Source organism: Pogoniulus pusillus, chromosome 9 (genome assembly GCF_015220805.1).
Source record: "Pogoniulus pusillus isolate bPogPus1 chromosome 9, bPogPus1.pri, whole genome shotgun sequence".
Lineage (NCBI taxonomy): Eukaryota > Metazoa > Chordata > Aves > Piciformes > Lybiidae > Pogoniulus > Pogoniulus pusillus.
Window position 1 is genome coordinate 8022370 of NC_087272.1, and position 22878 is coordinate 8045247.

General features: G+C 38.4%; 2 protein-coding genes across 6 annotated transcripts in view; one reads left to right on the forward strand and one right to left on the reverse strand.

The window, feature by feature from the left end:
* Positions 1 to 20656, forward strand: part of AIMP1 (aminoacyl tRNA synthetase complex interacting multifunctional protein 1) — a 36504-nt gene extending 15848 nt beyond the window's left edge. For 3 of the 5 annotated variants that reach the window (XM_064148450.1, XM_064148451.1, XM_064148446.1), the window contains exons 2-7: positions 1012 to 1145; positions 1855 to 1968; positions 4476 to 4634; positions 8037 to 8248; positions 11215 to 11383; positions 18684 to 18932. In XM_064148450.1, the coding sequence (XP_064004520.1) occupies positions 1012 to 1145; positions 1855 to 1968; positions 4476 to 4634; positions 8037 to 8248; positions 11215 to 11383; positions 18684 to 18850 (955 nt within the window). In that variant the 3' untranslated portion in view covers positions 18851 to 18932. The other 2 variants (XM_064148447.1, XM_064148449.1) reach the window with 2 other exon arrangements.
* Positions 20657 to 20663: 7 nt separating this feature from the next.
* Positions 20664 to 22278, reverse strand: GIMD1 (GIMAP family P-loop NTPase domain containing 1). The gene is made up of 2 exons (XM_064148452.1): positions 21886 to 22278; positions 20664 to 20943 (listed from the first exon to the last, which is right to left on the reverse strand). The coding sequence occupies exons 1-2, from the start codon at positions 22276 to 22278 to the stop codon at positions 20674 to 20676; spliced, it is 663 nt and encodes a 220-aa protein (XP_064004522.1). The 3' UTR covers positions 20664 to 20673.
* Between the last annotated feature and the right edge of the window lie 600 nt (positions 22279 to 22878).

A 22878-nucleotide genomic window follows, 5' to 3' on the forward strand; every position in this document is an offset into this window, starting at 1 on the left:
CTTTTTCCTCCTTCCTTCTTTTTCCTCCTTCCTTCTTTTTCCTCCTTCCTTCTTTTTCCTCCTTCCTTCTTTTTCCTCCTTCCTTCTTTTTCCTCCTTCCTTCTTTTTCCTCCTTCCTTCTTTTTCCTCCTTCCTTCTTTTTCCTCCTTCCTTCTTTTTCCTCCTTCCTTCTTTTTCCTCCTTCCTTCTTTTTCCTCCTTCCTTCTTTTTCCTCCTTCCTTCTTTTTCCTCCTTCCTTCTTTTTCCTCCTTCCTTCTTTTTCCTCTTTCCTTCTTTTTCCTCCTTCCTTCTTTTTCCTCTTTCCTTCTTTTTCCTCCTTCCTTCTTTTTCCTCTTTCCTTCTTTTTCCTCCTTCCTTCTTTTTCCTCCTTCCTTCTTTTTCCTCCTTCCTTCTTTTTCCTCCTTCCTTCTTTTTCCTCCTTCCTTCTTTTTCCTCCTTCCTTCTTTTTCCTCCTTCCTTCTTTTTCCTCCTTCCTTCTTTTTCCTCCTTCCTTCTTTTTCCTCCTTCCTTCTTTTTCCTCCTTCCTTCTTTTTCCTCCTTCCTTCTTTTTCCTCCTTCCTTCTTTTTCCTCCTTCCTTCTTTTTCCTCCTTCCTTCTTTTTCCTCCTTCCTTCTTTTTCCTCCTTCCTTCTTTTTCCTCCTTCCTTCTTTTTCCTCCTTCCTTCTTTTTCCTCCTTCCTTCTGGCTTCTCATTCTCGCTTAGTATTCAGACTTGACATTCTGAGAAGGAAGAATGTTTTTTGTTGTTTCATGAGGGAAGAACATCTTTTCTACAGCTGGAAAGAAAAGTAGCTTTTCTTCCGAAGTACTTGAAAGCAGCTGTCAAACATCAAATTCCATTGACTGCTGCCTTTTGTTCGGTCTTTGTGTTAGGAAGTGGGAGCCCAGCTTGTTCACTTAGCCAATTTTTTTTTATCGAGTAACTGATTTTAGAACTGCTTCATGTGGTAAGAAATGGTAGCACTATGATGTTAAGAAGTCATTAATTTTTGGGTGTTTGTTGTTTGTCTAGGATTTTAGCCCGTTGCTTGGTAAAGATGGCAGCTAACAACGCAGTGCTGAATAGACTGGAGCAGAAGGGCGCAGAGGCTGATCAAGTTATTGAATACCTCAAGCAACAAGTTGCTCTGCTCAAGGAGAAAGCTAGTAAGGAACTATATCTATCTCCTGATAAACTTCTTGACCAGATGGTTAACATTAAATGTTCATAGGAAAAAACAAGAACATGAGCTTCATTGGTGCTGTCAGCCTTTTAAGTGTGTTTTAAGTTGTCTGAGATAAAGCTGGTAATAGTAGCACAGCTTTACTGTTTCGTAGTTCATGGGGTTATTTTGAAGCCACATACTCTGAAGTAGAAAAAACATGCGTAATGAAGCATTAATTGATGCAAACAGAACACAATTCGATTTTGAGGAAGAGAAAGAGTTGGAAAGAATATGAGAATGCATTTGCTTCAGTGTGTCACTGCTTTTTCATGACTGCACAATTCTCTTGACAGTATGAGACCTTTAGCTTTGGTATTTTAGATGTATCAGCTTCGCTGAATTAAAGTGCTCCATGTTGCAAAGATATTCAGGCTTTTAGTGACAGATTTCTTGGACTTTTGCAAGGCTATTTGGAGGACTGAGAAGCTAGTATATTGAGAGGCAGCTCGAGTATATAACTGTGGTAAAAATTGTCTATTTCAACACAGTTTTTCTGATTTTGTACTCTTTGAAGGTTTACAATTTTTGGTATTTCACTATGTTTCACATTTTCTTTTTTCTAAAGATTTTGTTTGCCAAATGATTATGTTTGCTAAATGATTAATGGTAATTACTGAAACCTGATGGGTTTAATGTAGTGTCAATTCTAGTCCTGCAGGCATCTCTCAGAGAAGAGAAGAAGCTCCGTGTGGAAAATGCTAAACTGAAGAAAGAAATTGAAGGGCTCAAGCAGGAGCTGATTCAGGCAGAAATTCGTAATGGAGGTGGGGAAAAAAATCGTTTTCTCATGCATCATAGATCTAGTTAGCACAAAAGCTCAAAATTACCTTAATTCTTCTTTGCTGTTATTTTTCTGTACACGACTGTCACATTCTTTACAAATCTTGGATGTCCCTAGGTTCCATGCCTATGACACGTTTCTTAATTCCATAATAATATAGGAAGCTGTGAGACTATTGGATGCTTATGCCAAATCTCAATCAGACATGGAGCTGGTTCTTTGTATGTTTGAGCACAGTGCATTTCATTTAACAGATGACAGTGACTCCTAATTATACCTTAACAATTGCTTAGTGTCTAACACTTCTTAATAGTTTGAGTACTTAATTTAGCATGACTGAAAAATCCCTGTGGAAAATCAAGGCGTTGTTCAGTGTACAGGTGGTGACTCACTAGAAAATCTGCAATAATTTAAAATTACAGATAATGTGTTTTGAATTTTTGATTCCATGCTTTAGAAAGATTAGCCTTTCAATGCACTCTTTTTAATTTTTTGCACTCCTCTGTGTACCTCTGTTCAGCTCACACCGTCATTATATAATTATTAAAAGCATGGAGGAAAAAAAAGTGTTTCAGATTCAGACTGTTGTCTTGGAAATTATTTCCAATGAAAGCTTGTTTTGTCCTGAGCAGCAATTTCTATTTTCTCCCATGCTGTCAGTATCATAAGTGGGCTAACAGTGTAGCTGGAAAATAGCATTCAGTTATACTGAATGTCTTACTGGTAAAATAACACATTCAGTCTTCAAGGAGACTAGCATTTCATAAATGCAGAGAATTCTTTTTCTCTTTTGGGCATTAATAAAACCCTTTCATGTATTAAACTGTGCTAGTTTGAAGCTAGCTAGAATGTTTTGGTGAGAAGAATTAGATTACAGGCTGTGAAAAGAAAACAATGGTGATGTCTGCTTCGCTCACAGGCTTGCTGAGAAGTATAGGAACAAGAAATACAAACATTAGATAATCATTCTTGCTTGGGCTACTGGCTGAGCTGCATCTCTCTATCCTCACCCTACATTTTGGGCTAACTCACTTTGCTTCTTAACCTCTGGCCGAACCTCCAGTCTTCTTTGGGACTGGGGTAAGGTTGAGAGGGGTAGGGGGAGGGTGAAGGGGTGGTTGAGAGCCCCTCCTGGGGACTCAGGTTTCTGGGAGGGGAGTTGTGTTTCTGTATTACCTTTTCCCTTGTCTATTTCTGTATATAACTGTATATACTGTAAATATCTGCTTGTATATTGTGCCAGCTGTAAATATAAGTTTCATTCATATTTCCAGAGCTGGCTGAATCTACTCTGGGTGATTTCTAAAGTGTGGGGGGGCGGGAAACACCCAAACCATCACATAAACCAAACCAGTAGTTTATATTTCTCCACTGCCTGTTAGTCTGCTGCAATTCCTGCAAGGTATAGGATATTTCACAGAATCTGTTATGCTTGAAAGAGAAGTCTCATGGTATGAAATTTTTTTTCCAAGATGGGTAAAGGAAATCAATATTTAGTTTGATGTGCATCTTTATGTACCTCATTCACCCAAACGATGGTCAAACTAAATTTAGAGCTTTTCTTCTGAAGTGAATTAGTGTTTGTTGGCTTTGATAGCATAAAGTAGTTGAGCACAGAAGTTAGATGGGCACAAACATCAAAAATAGCATTTGAGGTATTTTTTCAAAAATCTGAGGAAAAAAAAGTCTTTTCCCAACTATCAAGTGAAGCAGTGAGTCTTGAATCAGATGAGTACACGAATTTGGTTTTAGGATTGCAATTTGTGCAAATAACTTCAGTTTTGAAGAGACCGGGTAGGAACACACAGTGCAGCCCTTCAGGAAAGCTAATAAATGTCTGAAGAGTGAATAGGTGTGTGTATGCAGCATGGGGAACTGCCTAATAGTGGCATCAGAAGGCCAGAATGCTTTATCAGTGATGTAATGAGGAATATGAAGGTAACATGGAGAATCTAGGCAATTAGGAATCAACAGATCATTTAAAAGGCTGCAAGTAGTTTCTTGCAATGTGATTAGTCAGGCCAGTTTGTTTAGATAATTGGAATGAAGAGTTGAGGGATTAGCTGCTTACAATATAAACATTATTACATGTCTATCAAGTTGCAGAATAGTCTCTAGTATGACAAGAGCTAGTAGCTAGAGACTGATGATAGGAGAACTCAAATGAGAAATAAGGAGTTAGTAGCAAAGGTAACCATATGTTGAAATAAGCTACAGAAAGAGCTGGTGTTTGCTTATATGTTTCATTGTGTTTAGTACTAGTTCTTTTTTTACATTCAAGAAGCATCTAAGGCATCATTCTTAACTGATCAGTGTAATCGTATGTAACTCTGAGTTCTGGAATGTGCTTTGTAATCCACTCTTCTGCAGTTGTACTTTAAGTTGTGTGAGCAATATTTTCAGTTGTCCATACTTAATTTTGGCTAACTTAAGATGTCATATTATTGAGAGCACTGGTAACCCTTCTAACTTTTGTGGGTTTGATTTTAGTAAAACAGGTTGCTGTTCCTCCTGACACAGCCATGTCCACAGCCTCGTTTCCAGATGGTGTTCCACAGCCTACAGCAGTTGCATCATCTCCTGGTTCCAAAGATCAAGTGAAAGGTGAAAGTGAAGAAAAGAAAAAGAACGAAAAAGCAGAAAAAAAAGGTACTACAGTTTTCTTACCTGTGATAGACAGTTAAGGCATTTAATTTATGCAAACAGTTTTGCATCACTTTAAGTACAGAAAGAAAACAGTTTGCACAGACAGTATATGAAGAGTTATGTGCTAGTTCTTCAAATCTTGAAAGTACTTGAAGCAAACGAAGGCCATCATATAAGCTACATATTCTTACTTAAGTAGGATGCCAAATTTATTTTAATGTGACTCCCTTCCTTAAAACTGACAAACTACACCTAAGCCCCTTTCTCCACACCCCACCAAAGAGAGCAAAGTAAAACCAAGATACACACAAAAGAGAAAAGCAGAAAAACAGGGAAGAGTAGGGAAGCACATGGAGGAGGTTGTCAACTATTTTATTTTTTCTTCTGCCATGAAAGTGTTGCAGGCAAAAGGCAAAGGCCAGAAGAGCAACCTACCTTGCAAAGAGTTCTAGCATGACATAATGAAATAGGAAGAGTGCTGAAATGCACTTTTCTGCATCCTTTAAACATCTTGGCTTGTTTGGGTTTTTTTTGTGTTTGTTTGTTTTTTTGTTTTGCTTGTTTGGGGCTGTGGGGTTGTTTGTGTTGGTTTGTTTGTTTTAATGGAAAATTCTTGCAGATAGTGAAGTACCATCAGAACTGAGAAATACATATCAACACTGGTGAAATTGTGTGGCTAAGAGGAATTACTGATAAAGAACAATGGCAGGTAGCATAATCTGGTTGTGGCAATAGGGGACAAAATCTAGGAGAAGAGTATGAAGGTTTCCTGACACCTTTACTCCCATTTTTCTTTTATGAGCTGTCTGTATTTACTTCTGACAAAATCTTATACAGAAGACTTGTCTGCTCCACTTATATGAAATTACAGGTGTCTATCTTGCAGTGTAAACTCATCTTTTGTAGTCTTTCAGTTATTCAAATTGTTAATTTGCTCTGAATTGATTTGTACAGATATGAAGTTCATAGGACACCATTTCTTCCATTTTTGTGATGAGCTGTAAGAAAGCTTATAAGCCAACTTTTTTGTTGTAGTGCAGCCTTTGACACACCAATATGCTGCAGAGCTGTAAATATAAAAGCAGAAGTCACAGGGTTATGTCAGGCAATTAACCATTTATTTGTTAGTTTTGAAGCATTCAGTGACTACACAGCAACTATTCAGTTGTCAAGATAAAATAGATCTTTCTTGTGTTGTTTTCCCTCATCTTGTATAAGTATCTTAAATTTGGAAAGTGTGATGGTTTTGGTGTTCCCTGTCCCCCCACACTTTGGAAATCACCCAGACTAGACTCAGCTGGCTCTGGAAATTTGAATGAAGCTTATGTTTACAGCTTAGCCCAACATACAAGCAGATATTTACAGTATATACATAAATAAACAAGGTAAAAGGTAATACAGAAACACAACAGCCCTCCCAGAAACCTGAGTTCCCAGGAGGGGCTCCCAACCACCCTTCCACCTTCTTCCACCCCTCAGCTTACCCCAGATGTTGCCTTGTGCCCCAAGGAAGAATGGAGGGTCGGCCAGGGGGGTTAGGAAGCAAAGTGGATTAATCAGAGAGACGGAGGGTGAGGTTAGAGAGAAATGCAGCCCAGAGCCCAGGCAGTGCCCAAACTGCCTTATCTATGTTTATACTCTTGTTCTTATACATCTCAGCAAGCCTGTGAGTGAAGTAGACATCACCATTTTTTCCGTTTCACAGCCTGTAATCTAGTTGTTCTCACCTAAAAGTTCTAGCTAGCTTCAAACTAGCACAATAAGTAACCTCTTTGACTTTTTACTTCCAATGACAGTATTTGGAAAAAGGTGAAATATGGCATGAACATTCAATAGTAGCCCTAAACAGGCTCTTTTTTGGAGCTCAATGTGTATTTTAGGTATGGTGTTTAACAGTCAAAGTAGCCAATATGTAAAACTTGGGCTTTTAATCTTTGAAATTATGGAATGTCTCCAATCTCTTTGCGTTTTGCTTCTGTTTCTTCTTTGATTATTCCCATATTCTTTGTTCCACTTCTTGCAGACTTCATCTGTGAGGCTTCTCTGCATACTGAGAGCTGATTCTGACATTGGCCAGAGCTCTCCTTAGTCTGCAGCACTGAAATGGATGTTTTCTTTATGTCTGTACAGACATCCTTTGTTGTGTTCTCTCTTCTTTTTTTGGATGACAGACTTCACTTCTCTAAGTTGAAATTAATAGGATGCTAGAAGCTGATTTATTTTGTTGTTTGGCTGATGCTTATATTAAAGAAATGTCATGAAATGGAGAACAGTAAGGAATGATAGTAAGGATAAAGATAGCAGATCAGTGAAATTGTCATAGATATTAAATAGCTAGACAGTGTTTTTTCAGTTGCTCTTCAATTAGCATATATATGACTGGCTTTATTAATATAACTGTGATCTAATTACAGTTACATGGTTAAAACCCAGTCATAACACTAGAGCTTTTTAGTCATCATATGCAAGCTGAAATACTTTAAAACAAATACTGTCTTTTTACTACTGCATGTGTTATTTGATTTGAACCCTGCACTAGAGCAATGACAAGTAAATCATTGTGTGGTGTGTCCACTTCTCTGCTTCATAAAGGAGGGAGTTGAATTTGCATTAATGTGTGCATGAATATGTAAGATGTCTTGTATGAAAAATAACAGAATATGCTTATTTTAAGTAAACAGTTATTAGACCTTTCTTAATCCCTGAGATTTTATAGTTGTTAAATCTTAATGTCTTTTAAACTGGACAATCTTATAAGCAACCTGGATGCAAATTGCTTATCAGCAAGGGAGAGAGGCATATTGCTGCTCATCACGTTGGAATAAGGATTCCTCATCAGGGGAACCTCATAAGCCATGAGCATTTCTACACACCAGTATACCTAGGAAGTGAAGAATTTTAGCTGAGGTCATCTCAAAGGGTTACTTTGCAACTGTTCTAGTGCTGGTTTACTCATTGCATTGTCCACAGTCAGGAGCTGTTTTTAAGCACGAGTAATCTGATGACTTGTGGTTGTCTAGGTTCTCTGGTGAAACATTAACAAGACTCATTGATAATTGTTAATAGTTAAAACAGTACTGTCAGGCTTACTGGTGTGGCCTTTGTCAGAATGTGTATATCAGTTATATGTAATGTTAGCAACACGTGGAAGTTCAGGGTGACTTGACTTTCCAAAGAACATACACCTGTCTTAAAGTGGCAGTTACTTGTAGTAACAATCTGAAGTGGATGGTGCTTTCCTGGAAACTAGCAATAGAGGTGCAAACTTTTTACTGGTCATCTGTGGTTTACATTGGATTTACATTTATTCCTGAGTTTGTAGCTCACTTTTCCCTTGCAGTAGCCATATACATTCTTTCTGCTTTTAAAAAATGTTTATTTGATGAACTGCACTTTCTTTAACAGGTGAGAAGAAGGAGAAGAAACAGCAACCGGCTGCTGGAAGTAGCGATGCAAAACCTGTAGATGTTTCTCGTCTGGATCTTCGTGTTGGCTGCATCATTACTGCCAAAAAGCATCCGGATGCAGACACTCTCTATGTTGAAGAAGTGGATGTTGGTGAAGGAAGCCCAAGGACTGTTGTCAGTGGTTTAGTGAAACATGTTCCTCTGGATCAGGTATTGGCAGAATTTAGTCATAGTTTTTCTTTGCTAAAGTATCTTAAGATCTCTGTTTTTAAGATGTACTTTCATTCTGCTAGAACTTTTTTGCAATCATGAAAACAAAAATAATATGCAAATGAAAGTAATGCCTAACAAAACTTACCAGAAAACAAAGAAGTGTCCTTACCCCACATCATTCCATTCCACTTTCGGTGCTTCTGTCCTGAGACCTTATTGTGACTTGCCTGTCATGTCAGTAGTACACAGTTAACTTGAAAACCAAACAGATGTCATTCTCCCTTTGGACTTCCTAGTAGAGAACCTATAATATCTTCTTTACTATTATCCACACTTCAGAAACCTTTGCCTTGCAACTTCTTTTATAGCCCTTTGAAGTGCTTGGCATGAAATAAAGCAAAGAGCTGGCAGCAAGTGGCTTGAATGACATTGGAATACAGGATGTGCATTTTTACTTCCTTCTCTAAAATGGAGTTTGCCTGTGTGCTTTTTTGATTGATACACTTCTGTGTTTGACATGCATGGTTTATGTATGTTTTGTAAACAGCCTGAGACTGTCTCACATTAGCCTTTCACACCTCTTCTAGGTGGTTAGTGGAAAAGCGGAATTGTCTGAAAGCTGCTTCCAAGTTCACATGCAAGCTTGACAATTAAAGCAATATTGTATAGAACAGCTGTGAAATGTGGAAAAGCTGCTTTTTCTCATGCCTTTTCAATTTTCCTTCACACCCTGTCCCCATAGTAAGACTGCAAATGTAAGAGGCAATTCCAATTGTGTTTGGTTTATGATACAGGAAGTTACTGAGCTGAAAAAATAACTGAATACAACAGCCGTTCTGCACTGATAACCTGAGAGTGTCCAGTTCCTAGATTTGCAGTGAGCAAAGGTTTCAGTGGCTCTACAGCAATCCCCTCAAGAAAGCATGCAGAAAAGAAAGTCTTAAAGGTCTTTCTAAATAATCTGGCAAACATGAAGTATATAGAATGCAGTGTCAGTAACAGTGTTTTCTTTTTGTCCTGCTTTCTCTCTGGAAAAAATAGTCCAAAGTCCTCATTAACAGAGAATTAGGGATTGTTCTTGTACGTTCTTTGGGACAGTTTATGTGTCTGGTTTTGGTTTTGGCAAGCTTCCAATAAATGGTGAATTTTTAGGAGCAAGCTTCCATGTTTTTGGAAGTGTTCAAAAATGTGAAGGCCTCTCAAGCGAATGCTGCCTTATGTTCAAATAAAAATGTATACATCAGATAAATTAGTATAGACATAATTTGGCTATTTATGGCTGCAGTGTTTGTGGGAATTTAGCAGTATTTGAGGCTGTAGTACTTGTATCATCTGATACTGCTTTTGGTTAGGAAGTGCAATGTGTGCCTTCATTAACATTTCAGTGTGTAGTGAAAGATATTTATGAGTGTGAAAACTTCTTGCGTGCCCAATTTATATGTGATAGATTGCGGTTTGTGCACCGCTGACGGTGCTGAACCCAAGTTAGAAGCTGCACCCTCAAGTGCCATGTATAGATAGATACATGTGTCATCAGTAACAAGGCTGTGGAACTGAAGTATGAGGTGAGTGGATCATGCCAATGCTCAGCTCTTTCACCAACAGCTGGGAACAATTGGAGAACATTCTGAAATGTCAGCAGGAACTAACAGCCAATGTATTTGGCTTTGTGAAGTGGATCTCTGTGTGCTTCTAGCATCAATACCTGTCTCTTGACCTGACTGATTTTTTTTTTTTTTTTTTACCTCCTGAAATCCTGTTTAACCTAAGAGATCTTTGTCAGTGAGCACAAGTGAAGGGCAAGAATGTATCTCAGATGTAGCAAGAGGAGATAACAACCGACACCTGGAAACACTGTCCTACAGCCATTCTTTGTGAGAGGTCGCATTACAGCTGTACCTGTTATGAACCATGTAGTATCACTTCTAAAACAGAAACTTTTGCATCTAGATGGCTTCATCTTTTTTTCTTTCTAGATAGTTGTTTAAGGGTCAGTGTTGTCCACCCAGGACCTGGCAGGTGGTACTGAAATGTGTATTTTGTTTTCTTAGAATAGGAATTTGATTCTTTATGCATAGCCTTGCTCTTTTAATTTTCTTTGTCTAGTGTGCAGGGAAGAGATGTTTCCACGAGTCATGAAGAGCAGTGACTGTAAAATGTAACCAGTTTGTTGGTTTTAACTCATAGCCACTAGCCATTGCAGTCTGTCATAGTATCTGATTTTGAGACATTTAAGAAGAGTTAGTTGGTACACAGTTTAACACCCATGCTTCAAGGTCTTGGTTTCTCTAACAATATTTTTACTTGTATTCAGCTAAATTGTGTTGGTTTCCCCAAAGTATGCTTTCTGTGGTTTACTATTACAGGTTTTATTAAAATGAAACAGCAAATGAAGAAGCCTAGTTAGTTTGGCTCTGACAAATTGCAGCATACAGTATATGCAGCCATTTTCAGTGGTTAGAAACATTACAAAGCATTTGGGTTCAATAGGATAAATCTGAGATTTAGGGGATCTAATTAAGTAAAACACTTTCTGTACACAGACAGAGTCTTTTATCTGTGAGCTAGCCTAATTTGTTGAATGAGATGTCTTTGGGTTTATTATTGTTATTAAATGGAAATTGTTTGGTTAATAGTGCTATATGGAAAGTAAACCAAGGTAGCAAAGATAGAATGCAAGTAAAATACATTGCTGGGTTGGGGGATTTGTGAATTGCACGTTTTACTTTACATAACTGTGTTGCAGTTCTGCATTTACTCCATTTTTCACTGGCCAAGTATTAAGTGGTTTTAATGTTGTTTGTTACTTGTGTGAAGGTATTAAAATTGTGTGTCTGTTTTGTATGCTTCTCTCATACATGTTATAGTCTCTTCATTGTAAAGCTCTTTGGTTACAATGAAATAGACTCTCCAAAAGCACCTGGCATTTAAATATTCAACTCCTCCTGTTTTCTTCCTTCAAGATGCAGAACCGGATGGCAATACTACTCTGTAACTTGAAGCCTGCAAAGATGAGAGGAGTAGTGTCGCAGGCTATGGTGATGTGTGCCAGTTCACCAGAAAAAGTGGAGATTTTGGCTCCCCCATCTGGGGCAGTGCCTGGGGACAGAATTACTTTTGAAGGTTTTCCTGGTAAGTGTGTGTTTGGGAAATGGGAGGAAATAGGTATGTCAAAGTGAGTTTAAGTAAGTAGAATGGTACTTTGGATTGGTTACATCCCTGGAAAATGCAGGGGAATAAGTGTACTTGAAAGTCTCAGTAAGTATTTCTGCTTCTGAAATGTGTGCATTTGTTACAGTTAAGCAAATGTCCAGTACTCTCCCAGTGTCTCAGTAAGTGACATATTATGTTCCTGATTCCAGTTCCTCCCTCTAATCAAAGTATTAGAACTTGAGGTAGGCTTGTTTGATTTGATGGGTTTGAATTGGGGTTTGGTTTTTTTGATGTGGAAGGGATGGAGAGGATTGGAGGGAGTGAAAATTTCCTGGTTTTGATAGGAACCTATAATGTTCAAAACATCAGGGTTGTTTTTTGCTTGTCTGGGAGTAAAGGACAAAGACAGATGTTGGACTTCTTCCCACGTAATTAAAATCAAGAAATCTGTGGGTTTTTAAATTTGGAATTCAAATACAAAAATAATAAAATTTAAACTTTCTCAGAAGGCTATTTTACTCATTTTCCCACTTCTTTGCCTCCTCTTCATCTATGGAAATGAATACTTTCTGACCCTGCATCTTGGAAACTCAAATAAATGTCATAGATGTAGCATGGTAGGGAACACTTCCCTCCTACTCAGGTGCCAGATCATTATTCTCACAGGCTGAAAGAGCTCTGGAATAATAGAATCATTCTGGTTGGAGAAGACTCTTGATCATCAGATGCAACCATTAACCCTTCTCTACCAAGTTCACCAATAAACCATATCACTAAGCACCACATCTAAATAACCTTTAAACACATCCAGGGATGGTGACTCCACCACCACCCTGGGCAGTCCATTCCAATGCCTGACCACTCTTTCTGTGTATTTTTTTTCCTGATGTCTAGCCTACACCTACCCTGGTTTGGCTTGACTCCATTCTCTCTTGTTTTATCATTACCTGTGAGAGGAGACCAGCACCTACCTCTCCATATTGTCCTTTCAAGTAGTTGTAGAGGGTCTCCTCTTCCTAAAAAAGATATGGTCAGATTCAACTTCTCTTGTGCTTGTCTCTCTTAGCGCTGTTCTTTAGTTATCTCTATGATTATTTTTAGTGGTTTTCATTTGCTCTCTACAACTACCTAAAGGGAGATTGTAGCTTGGTGGGGTTAATTGTCTCTTCTAGGCAATCAGTGACAGAACAAGGGGTTGCAAGCTGCACCAGGGCAGGTTTAGGCTGGATGTTAGGAAGAAATTCTTCACAGAAAAAGTGATTGGCATTGGAATGGGCTGCCCAGGGAGGTGGTGGAGTCACTGTCCATGGAGATGTTTAAAAGGAGACTGCATGAGTGACTTAGTGCCATGGTGTAGTTGATTAAAAGGTGTTAGGTGATAGGTTGGACTTGAAGACCTTGAAGGTTTTTGCCAGCCTGGTTAATTCTGTGATGAATCAGAAAGTGCTGGTCCAACAGTGAGCTTGAAAGGCACTCAGACTCTGTATAAAGGTATCATTTGAAATGCTGTTTATTAGAGCTGACATAGAAAAGATAGTCTAACGTGAATAAATCTTACACTGGGCAGATGATGGGAGCCCTGAGTACAGCTTGAGACAGACTTGGCAGTCATGTGCCATATGCTGTGCACTCCCTGTCTGTAGAAGAAATTCCCCACTTTGAGTCATGTAAACCGTTGTGTGTTCTTACCCATTTTGCTTGTCTAATGGAAAAGAAATTTGCATGGTAAGTTGATGCTGCACCATTCTAGAGATTGGGACACATAGATGGCTCAGTCACTGGTACCACATTGCAGCTGCCTGCAGGCTCCTGTGTTAGAATCAACTGGTTAAATTTATCCTGTACCCCAAGAACCATGCAGCATAGCGTGAGTGCAGGTGTACTCAGGTCAGCTCTTGAGTGGATCATGAAATCTGTGCTGACAAGTGGTCTTCTGGTCAGGATCACTGCATCACCTTGTCTTAAGAAGTAGTGATCTCAGTATTTCCCATACTGGGTGGAGTTGTATGTGTTTGTACTTATCAACAAACTGTTAATCCTCGGGACAAATTTATTGTTCAAAATTTGGTTTTCACATGTGAGAAAATGGAGCTTGGCGTTTTCAACTTTAAAAAGTTGGCAAGTTTCTAAGTCATGGCACCTCTGACAATTTCTAGTTGTACAGCAGTGCTTTTATGATGATCTTGGCAAGCTCAATACCATAACATTCACATGAGATGCCTTTCAAAAGTATATATGTATGTATATAGATATTTCTATACTTGTCATGATTGAAACTGATGCCCTAGTTGGCATACAATAAAGGAAGCAATGATCTATCTAGGTGGTTTTGAAAGAGGAAGAAAGCTCAGCTTGATGTGATTTAAATCTTTGGTTGAAGATGTCTTAAAATAGTATTGTGTTTAAGGAGCTCAATCGTGCAGCATGCTTTTCCTTTTTATTTCTTGGTATTAAAACTACCAAGAATACTAGGTGAGCTGCAGAATTGGTAAGCTGCACTGAAATCTGGAAGGCTTCAGCATTGACTAAACTGTAGGATTGATTACTGATAGCTTTCAGTAGTTATCACATACAAGCGTAAGTGAAAGTAGATTACACGTTGGATGCATGATCTCTGTTACACGCAAGGATACACTCAGAGATTTTTGTTGCTGTCAAAATGGACATGCAAGAAAGAGCCTCAAGCTCTAGAGTAAATGCTTCTACTGCCCAAGCCCTGCAAACAGATGGCAAACCAGCCTAGGCATGTGACTTTTTTGAGAGGTGAAGGGTCTTTTGTTCTTGGGTTTCTTGTGGTTTGGGGTTTTTTACCTCTGAAACATAGCCTTACTCCAAACTTGTATTTCAAGTGACTTGTATCTCAAAGACATGAAGCTTTCCTAAGTGTCACACAAGGAATTTTCCTGCACCTTTGAAAAGTGTGTATATTCAGGATCATACTCAGAAATGTGGCAGCAGTTTCCTAATGTTTCATCAAAAGCTGCTCAGAAAAACCAGTAAGTATGAGACTAAAGCTAATCGATGGCTTGGAAAATCAGCCAAATATTAAATATGTCTAATGCTTGAAAAAAATGCCCAATATATATTCAGGGCAACATATCTCCTAGATGCATAAATCTTCTGCTACAAATACTTAAGATTTGTGATTTTGTTATCTTGAAAGGAGTAGGAAAAGGCCGAAAAACAAAAAGACATTGATGGATGGAGACTTAAAACATCATTCCGACATCTGCTTCTGGAACTTAATTTATTGCATATTGCCTCTGCAAGCAAAGTTATTAATACCTCTCATTGCTAGGTTTTGATTTGCTTTAGAGCTTTTTTTAAACAACATCCACAAGCACCCAACCCCTGCAACTTCTTTTCCTAGTTGGGGGTTGCTACTTTCTTTTTCTCCTTTTTAAGTAGTTATCTGGGATTTTTTTTGTTCTGGTTGGGTTTTTTTGGTTGTTTTCTCTTTTTTTTGTCTTTGTGGGGTTCTTTATTGATGGGGGGATACTCACTGGGAGACTGAAAAACTTAGTCCTAATTTTTAACAGGGTAGTACATCTGTACCTTCTACTTACTCATGTTAAAATCTTGTGTGCTTCATTGCTGCTGCCTCCTCAAAGGCAGTCAGCCACTTCACTGATACTGTTATCAGGGGTGTACAATCCTTACTGTCAGTATCATTTAATTTCAGTGTTTAATTGTAACCATTTGTATTCTGATTACTGTTTGTTTGTTTGTTTAAGAGTTCTTTTAAAGCATAAAGATTCAATTTCAGTCCTTGAAAATAGAAGGGACAGCTGGGTCTTATTTTAGTTTCAAGTATGAAAGTCTACAAAGCAACAGAAGCAGCAGCAACAATAAAGTGACTCTAAAATGCACACATCTGTCTGTCAAGCAGCTTGGAATCAAGTTGTTTTTAAGCCTTCTCTCTGCCATACAGAATATTCATGAGAAGCAGGGTAATTTTCCATGGTCATTTTAGTTGAAGTAAACAAATGGTATCTTGATTTTTAAGCCTTCTCTCCACCATGCAGAATATTCATGAGATGCAGGCTAATTTTCCATGGTCATTTTAGTTGAAGTAAACAAATGGTATCTTGATTCAAACATACTGAACTTTCTGCATAAACTGGAGAGGTTTCCTAGAACCATCTCTGCTGGTGAGTGCACCCAGGAGTAACAAGTCGTGCACCAAGATGGTTAGGTCATTGTTCTCCCCTTTATTGCAGTGATACAGTGACTTGCATAGCTAGCTTAATTAAGATTGGTACATGTGGAAGGCACAGATAGGCTTAAGGCTATTTGTGAGGTACAGATAAGTTAAGCTTATATACACAACTCGTAGGGTCAGCCTCCTGCGGCCAGCAGACCCTGCCTCCTTGCAGCTGCACGTGGGGGTTTGCTTCATCGTCTTAGTTCCTGCCTCCAGGATGGGCTCAAGGACACTCCACAGCACAGGTTGCTCATGTTTATCAGTTCATGTCCTCTGTTAGCAAGAAATCCATCCACACATCTCAAGTGTAGTAAAAGAGTGATTTGATAAGGAATACTCTTGTCTGGTAGGGTTCCTTTTTGCTGCTTGTCTTCCATGCCCTTGCCCTTAGGAGAACTTAAGCACTGTTTCATACTCCAGTACATGATTCTTCATGATTTCTTGGCTCTTCTTTATATGAAGAATTTGATCAGATTGCATAATTAGAGTGGGCAAAGAGGTGACACAGCACCTCATCTTTTTTCCTCCTTACACTGTGATATATTCTATCCATAGTTACAGTAAGCAAGAGATTTATTGCTTATTATGAGAATTTCTTTTGTAGTATTTGAGCTTCCAGACTGAATGAGTTTTTAAACAATATTTGAGGCCTCTTACTTGATTCTTTTTAGGAAGAGAAAGTTGGGAACTCATTAAACCACTATAAGTTTATTTTATTTATAGAAACCTTTTTAAAGAATGTTTTCTGGGCAGAAGGAATGCAGCGAGGAGAAGTCCTTGGAAAATGCACAGCCTAAAGCTCTGCTAGTATTTAAAATCAGTGCCTATGCTAATCTAATATGAACTCACCACAGATCCCAAGGGGGCTTGACACAAAATTCCAAAGAAAGTTATTAACATCCAAAGTGTGTCTTTTATAATAGAAGCCAATTTTTTTCGTAATGAAAAAAATTCCCTTTTTGTATTTGAGGAGTGGAAAGGAAATGCACAATGGATCACTTAACATTCTATTTAATGAATTTAGTAGTTTGTATGCATTCAATTTGGTCTAAATTCAAATCTGTCTTTGTTCATGAGCCGGAGCAGGATTTTTATTTTAGTGAAAATGCACAATTAGTTCTAAGTCTGTAATTTAATAATGATATTACTGGTTTTTCTTTTAAATATTAAGTGCACTGTGGTTGTGGAACAATGCAACTGCATTATTGGATCTTGCTCTGGCAAAGCTAGTCTGCTTAATGGAGAAATCTGGCCTGGCCTGCTTCTCTTCTCACAATTGCAGACAGAGAAACTGTGAAAGTTAGACTGGTTTACAGGCAGATGTAACTTGCTTTTGGAAGCACTCAAAATGTGAGTATATTGAACCCTTGAAAACATTTGAAGGAGATACATGGTTAGACATTTGAATCATGTCCCAAGAGAAGTGGTGGATTCTCCTACATTGAACAGTTTTAGGACAGCCTGACAGGATGCTGGGCCATCTAATTTCAACTATGCTATCACATAGAAAGTTTGGACCAAATGAGCCCTTCCAACCTGGCTGTGAACAATAAGGCAAACTGGAACAAGACTGGTTGATTCAACCACCTGATGGTCAGCCAGCCAGGAATACACCCAGCAGTAATGAATTTCAACCATCTAAAAGAAACATGTCCATTAAAATCTCTGTAGCCTTTGCCTTTTTGAATTTCTAGGGACATTGAGTACTAGAAGATGAGAGTGCCTGACCTTCTGCACACTTGGAGTATTATTTTGCTTTAAGAGCTCCTTGCTTCTCTGAGAGAGTCTCAAGGGAGATGTATTTAACAAGGTTCGTTTTTTGAGTCTTGCTTGTTCTAGAACTTGAGATTTTAATAGATTCAGCAGAATGGTCCTAATATGGCACTCCAAGTAAAAATTAAAAAAGAATTAAATTTTGCATGTATGTGTATACATAGAAACATATATTAAAAATTAAATCCTTTTCAGCCTTTAAATATGCTCTGATTATTTTTACAGCAGGTCTTGCGTTTTACTTTTCCTGTCTGTGTTCCATACAAAGGGTTAAGAGCACCTAGCAGCATTATGATTAAAGAACTTTTAAAATGAAAACTTTAAGAGAATCTGCATTTTAATAGAGTTAAGAGATTACATTTTCATGACCTTTGCACAGAAAATAATTGTACAGTGAATTGATGGGTTTGCTTTATCTAGATGTCAGCAGGCAGCACTTGCTTCAGCTTCTTATTTACTTTCTTTGTTTGTTCCTATACTGTACCTTTTGTGCCTGTTTAAAAATAGGATAACTCTGAACTATTTCAGAATTCTATGTAATTTGGTAACAATATTTCAAAACATTAGTGGAAAAAACCTTCATTGTGTACTCATTAGAGCTCTGTAAATGGTTTTCTTTGTTAATGCAGTTGGACTATGAATGTCACTTAAGTTGAAGGTGCCTTATCATGGTGTACACATAGAAACAGGAAACTGAACTCAGAGACATAGTCTGTAATTCCTCAAGTTCAAGCTTATCCTCCAGTGTTTCTGTTCTTTTAGGCACTGGAGCTTGTCATCAAATAGTACAGAAAGTAGACCTAAATTATATGTATCTTAATATTGGATTGCTCTTGTCTAAAGTCACTGTTTCCCAACTGTAAGGGCACCTACCAAGTTCATTTAACATTAATTGCTTATAAAAGTGCAGTAATTCCTAAACTTAAGCTTCCAACATGCTTACTAACTATGGAATTTTTGCATCCCCATCTAAATAGTTCTTAGGAATCATTTTTGTCTCCAGTAAATCATGTAAACCAACAACTAGCAATGGTTTGATTGCTTCCTTTTGACAGTGTTTGTGGTTTTTCACTTGCCACTTCTTTTCTGCTGAAAGATCAGCATTTTGAGAGAGACTCTGGAGACCATATCTAGACAATCCTTAATTCCAGTTGAAGTTTTCATTTTGGAAATCTCAGGTAATATTTTTTTCCTTAGAAGTATGTGCAGTGATGCTCTGTGGGTTGTCACAGACATGGACCTACATGGAGCTCTTGCTCCTCTGTGTTGTGTGCTATTAGGTTGTTCTTTGTTTTGAAACAGGAGATCCTGAGAAGGAACTTAATCCCAAGAAGAAGATTTGGGAGCAAATCCAACCTGATCTGCATACCAATGACCAGTGCGTTGCTACGTACAAAGGAGTTCCATTTGAAGTGAAAGGAAAAGGAGTCTGCAGGGCAGAGACCATGGCAAACAGTGGAATTAAATAAATAAATGGTTGTTAAAAGCTTTTTCAGATGTTGGCATGGAAAGTAATGTGAGCACAATAAAAAGCATTTTACCCCTCTGAAATGCATGGCTAATCCATCTTCTGTTTGACTCTTCCTCCAGAGGTACAGAATGTGTTGTCTCAGGCATTTTCACAGTTCACTTGTGCTTGCTTACTTCAGACTAAATGTTGTCAATGGCATTAGCCACTCAGTGCACAAGACTGAAGTCAAAGCTTGCTCATGGTAGAACTGCAGGCAGACAAGTATTTCCTGGCCAACTGCAAAATTTAGGGGATTTAGAGAACAAGAGCATTTCAATAAGGAAAAAGTTCTGCCATGTTCCTTGAGTGCTAACTACACTTGAAGAGATGCAAGACTGTGGCAAGTTGGCTAGTGAAGACCACAATCATCTTTGTTCTTCTGTTCACCTTTTAAGAGCGTTTTCTCCTTCAAAGCATTTTAGATACAGATTATAAGCCTCTGCAGCTTTGTTCTTTGCTCTCTTGCCTCAGTAGTCTGCAGAGATTTTTAATGGGAAGAGTAAACTGATCCTTTGTGCCCTGCATGTACAAATGGACATACTTCTGTGTCCCACAGTTAAATTGCTATAATGCTAATAAGGTTGAAACTGTCAATTTGTGACAATAGGTAATTCTTTCCACATGATAGCTAGGACTGGGAATCATAGAATCAACCAGGTTGGAAGAGACCAAATAGATGGCAAGAGCTATTTTTTAAATTTTAATATGTTTTCATCCACTTTTTTGTACACAGCTGCTTCAGTTTTTTCAATTGGAATTACTCCTTTAATAATACTGTACAAGTAGTTATGGTTGCTATGGCAGTAGCCTCACCTTACTACTTTTACTTCCTGCCATTTAATAATGTGAGAATTAAATATTTTTAGATCACATTACAATAAGGCTTTTAAACAGTTACATGTAGTTCACATACTTTGGCATATAACATTTATTAACTGGCTACTCTCCAACTTATGGAACAGAGCTTTTTTAACCTCTGTAATAAAGTCATTTAACCACTCCTGGGTTTTGCAGGCTTTGAACATCATCCAGTAAACTGGGAGACAAAACACTAGAGATGTAAAATCAAAAGGAACAGGTGTATAAGGAGAGCTCAGTGGATTTCTTTTTCAAATAAGTTTTGTATGTGCCCATGGACTGTTATTTTTTTGTGTATCTGGGAATAAGCAATAGTAATTATTTCTTTGTATGTACCAAATAACATTGGGCTCATGGGAGCTGTTTATCTACCTTGTGAACTACATGTGCAGTTATGCCTTATTGAGCAAAATTCTTGGCAGTCAGAATCTCAATTCTAACTAATCCTGCATCAAGGTAAGGAAATACTTTTACAGTAGATAAACCTTGGCTTTCAATGCTGGATAACTCTTTACAAAGTTTGAATTCAGAACAACTTTTGTAAGCTTAAAGAACTGAATGAAGAGGTTCCCCTACAGTCTGAACTCATGTGCATATATTACATTCTTTTCTTCTAGATCTGTGCCCTGTATGAACTGCAGTATAAAGTCTGGCCTAATGCAGAACCTCATTTGTGACTACATGCATATTAGGAGTTCGATTTAGAGCACTCCCTTGTTCTGATTTTCTGGTTGAACCTAGAATTCTGGATGCAGCATTATGAGGTACTCTGAGTTGCAAATAGTTTGGTAATATAAAGAGATTTTCAACGACATATTAAGGTATTTGGTATAGATGTGGAATTTTCCAGTTCATGGCTTCTCTTAATTCTATTAAATGTTACCTGCTGTAGAAAATAGACAAACGAGCACCTGAAAGCAGATTTTATTTCTTGTGATTAAGTAGAAGCACTTGATAATTATTTTGTCTTATAAAACTCAAGAGCTTTCTCAAGACAGTAGCTCTTTCCTCTTTAATTATGCTCCTCTGATTGTTCAGGAAGATGTATTTATGCTGTACCAAGCTCAGAAGTGACAACAGGGTACTTGAGGCTCTGTGCAAATATTCTTCCTCACTGTATCCAGCCTCTTCTGCCTTGTCTGCATGAGTAAGTAGAACTGCAGTGAAATCCTTCCATGTGGGACCCAGAAGTTCCTGTAACGAAAAGCAAATCTTAAATAGCAGTCTTTTCTTGTTCCTTTTTTCTACTCCCTCTTCAGGCTTCGCATTAACAGACCAGTTATATATTATTTTCCTGGCAGTATTCCTGCTAATGCTATCTGAGTTGCTGAAACTTCTGGAGTTATTCACCTTCCCAAGACAGTGACACCCACTTTCAGTGGATAGATGTGGTTGTGCAGTGCTAGCAGTTCTTTGTTCTCTTAATACAGATGTTAACAGAATTTTTCCAGTTAGAAAAAGTCTATGTAAGAAATAAAAGGGTAGTTTAGCTGTGTCACATTAGTTTACATCAGTCATTTCCATATATCTATTTCTACACTCTTTACAGCTCTTTGGAAATCATTTCTTAGAAAATCACCTTGTGTTGAAAAAATAAATGATGAATCTCTGCATAACACCAGCTGCATCATGTGCAGCTGAACTGTACTCAGAGACTGAGCAGAACTGGGTCAGAGACTTCATTAACTGTCGTGGCTCATCTGATGGAGGATGTTTGGAGCTTGCACTTTATGCTTTGGTCCCATTCAGAGCACATGAGAATGATGTAGCCTGGCTTCTGCTTGTTTTTAAATAGCATCTCTCCTCAATGAGCTAGATCTGTCATTGTAAAGCATTAACTGTAATTTATGGGACAAAAGGTTACATTGACAGGTAAACTTGGTTCCTAAATTCCTTTGTGTGGAGCCCACATGCAGAAGAGAGCAGTTCTTGATTTTCTTATCTTGGGCTTAGTGTGGTTAGTGTAGCTGTGGTGTATAGTGTTGGATTTGGGAATGGCCAGTTTCAACTACTGACTGGGAAGTGTTCCAGTTTTCAGCTGCACTTCTCCACATGTGTAGTCAACTCTTTGATAGCTGTTGTCACCTAAGGACAAAAGACTTGCTGTTAGTTCAGAGGTTTCTGTTTATTTGTTACCTGGATGAACTGAATTGTGTGATCGCTTTCATCTGGACACAGAGGCAAGTCAGCCCTCAGGACCAGGAGAGCCAGGTGCAGGCCTTCCTTCCCGAAATGGTGGGCCAGAGCTGATCTCACTGTGTCTCTCACCTGCTCTTTGCTCAGGCCAGTGTGAGGATAAGCTGGAGTGTCAAGCACTTGAACACAGAGAGCCAGCTCATGGCCATTTCTTCGCATGATCCCCGAGATGCTGCAGCTGCGTCCTAGGCTGCAGCGTGTAGTCACAGAGCTTGGGGAGCAACGACTCTCAAAGTCTGAGCTGCCCAGCAGACTGTTCCCAACAGCACTTTTGCCAGTCTGAGTTCTTCCAAAGACAACAAGATTGATGGTCATCTTGTTGCTGTCTGCCATTGCCTGCTGCAGCCTGCACACCTCTCACTAAGTGACAGAAGAAATAACAGGAGCTGTGTCAGGTAAGAAAAAAAAAAAAGAGAAAAAAAAAAGAAAATTCAGTATTTTTTGAGTGTTTTTCACTACCAGAGAGAATATAAGGACTGTATAGTGTAGGTAGATCTTCAGCACAGCACATATGTCTCTCATGTGAGGATTGGTCTTGCTTTGAAATATTAAGACCCTGCGGAAGGTATCATAGGTACAAGGGTAACCTAATGTGCTTTTTATGCTGACAAACTGAAGAGCTTGGAAAGAACCAGATATGAGAAGAGTTTTAAGAACAGGTCAAAGAGATAATGCTAAGGAGAGCTAACAGAATGGAGGTGTTGGGAAACGTGGAAAACAGCACTGCTAGGCAGGGAGAGTAAAAGAAATCTAGGAGAGGACAAAAAGAACGGTGACAAATATGTTCTGCTAAGTGACCATGTTTCAGAGGGTAAGTCTTAGCTTTAGGAAAAAAAAAAAAACAGGGAGAAATAGCTTTTAAAGGAGCACTTTTTCATAGCAGAGAAGAGTTTAGAGTATATCTTGCATCAGGTAGCGCTGAAGTTGAAATAG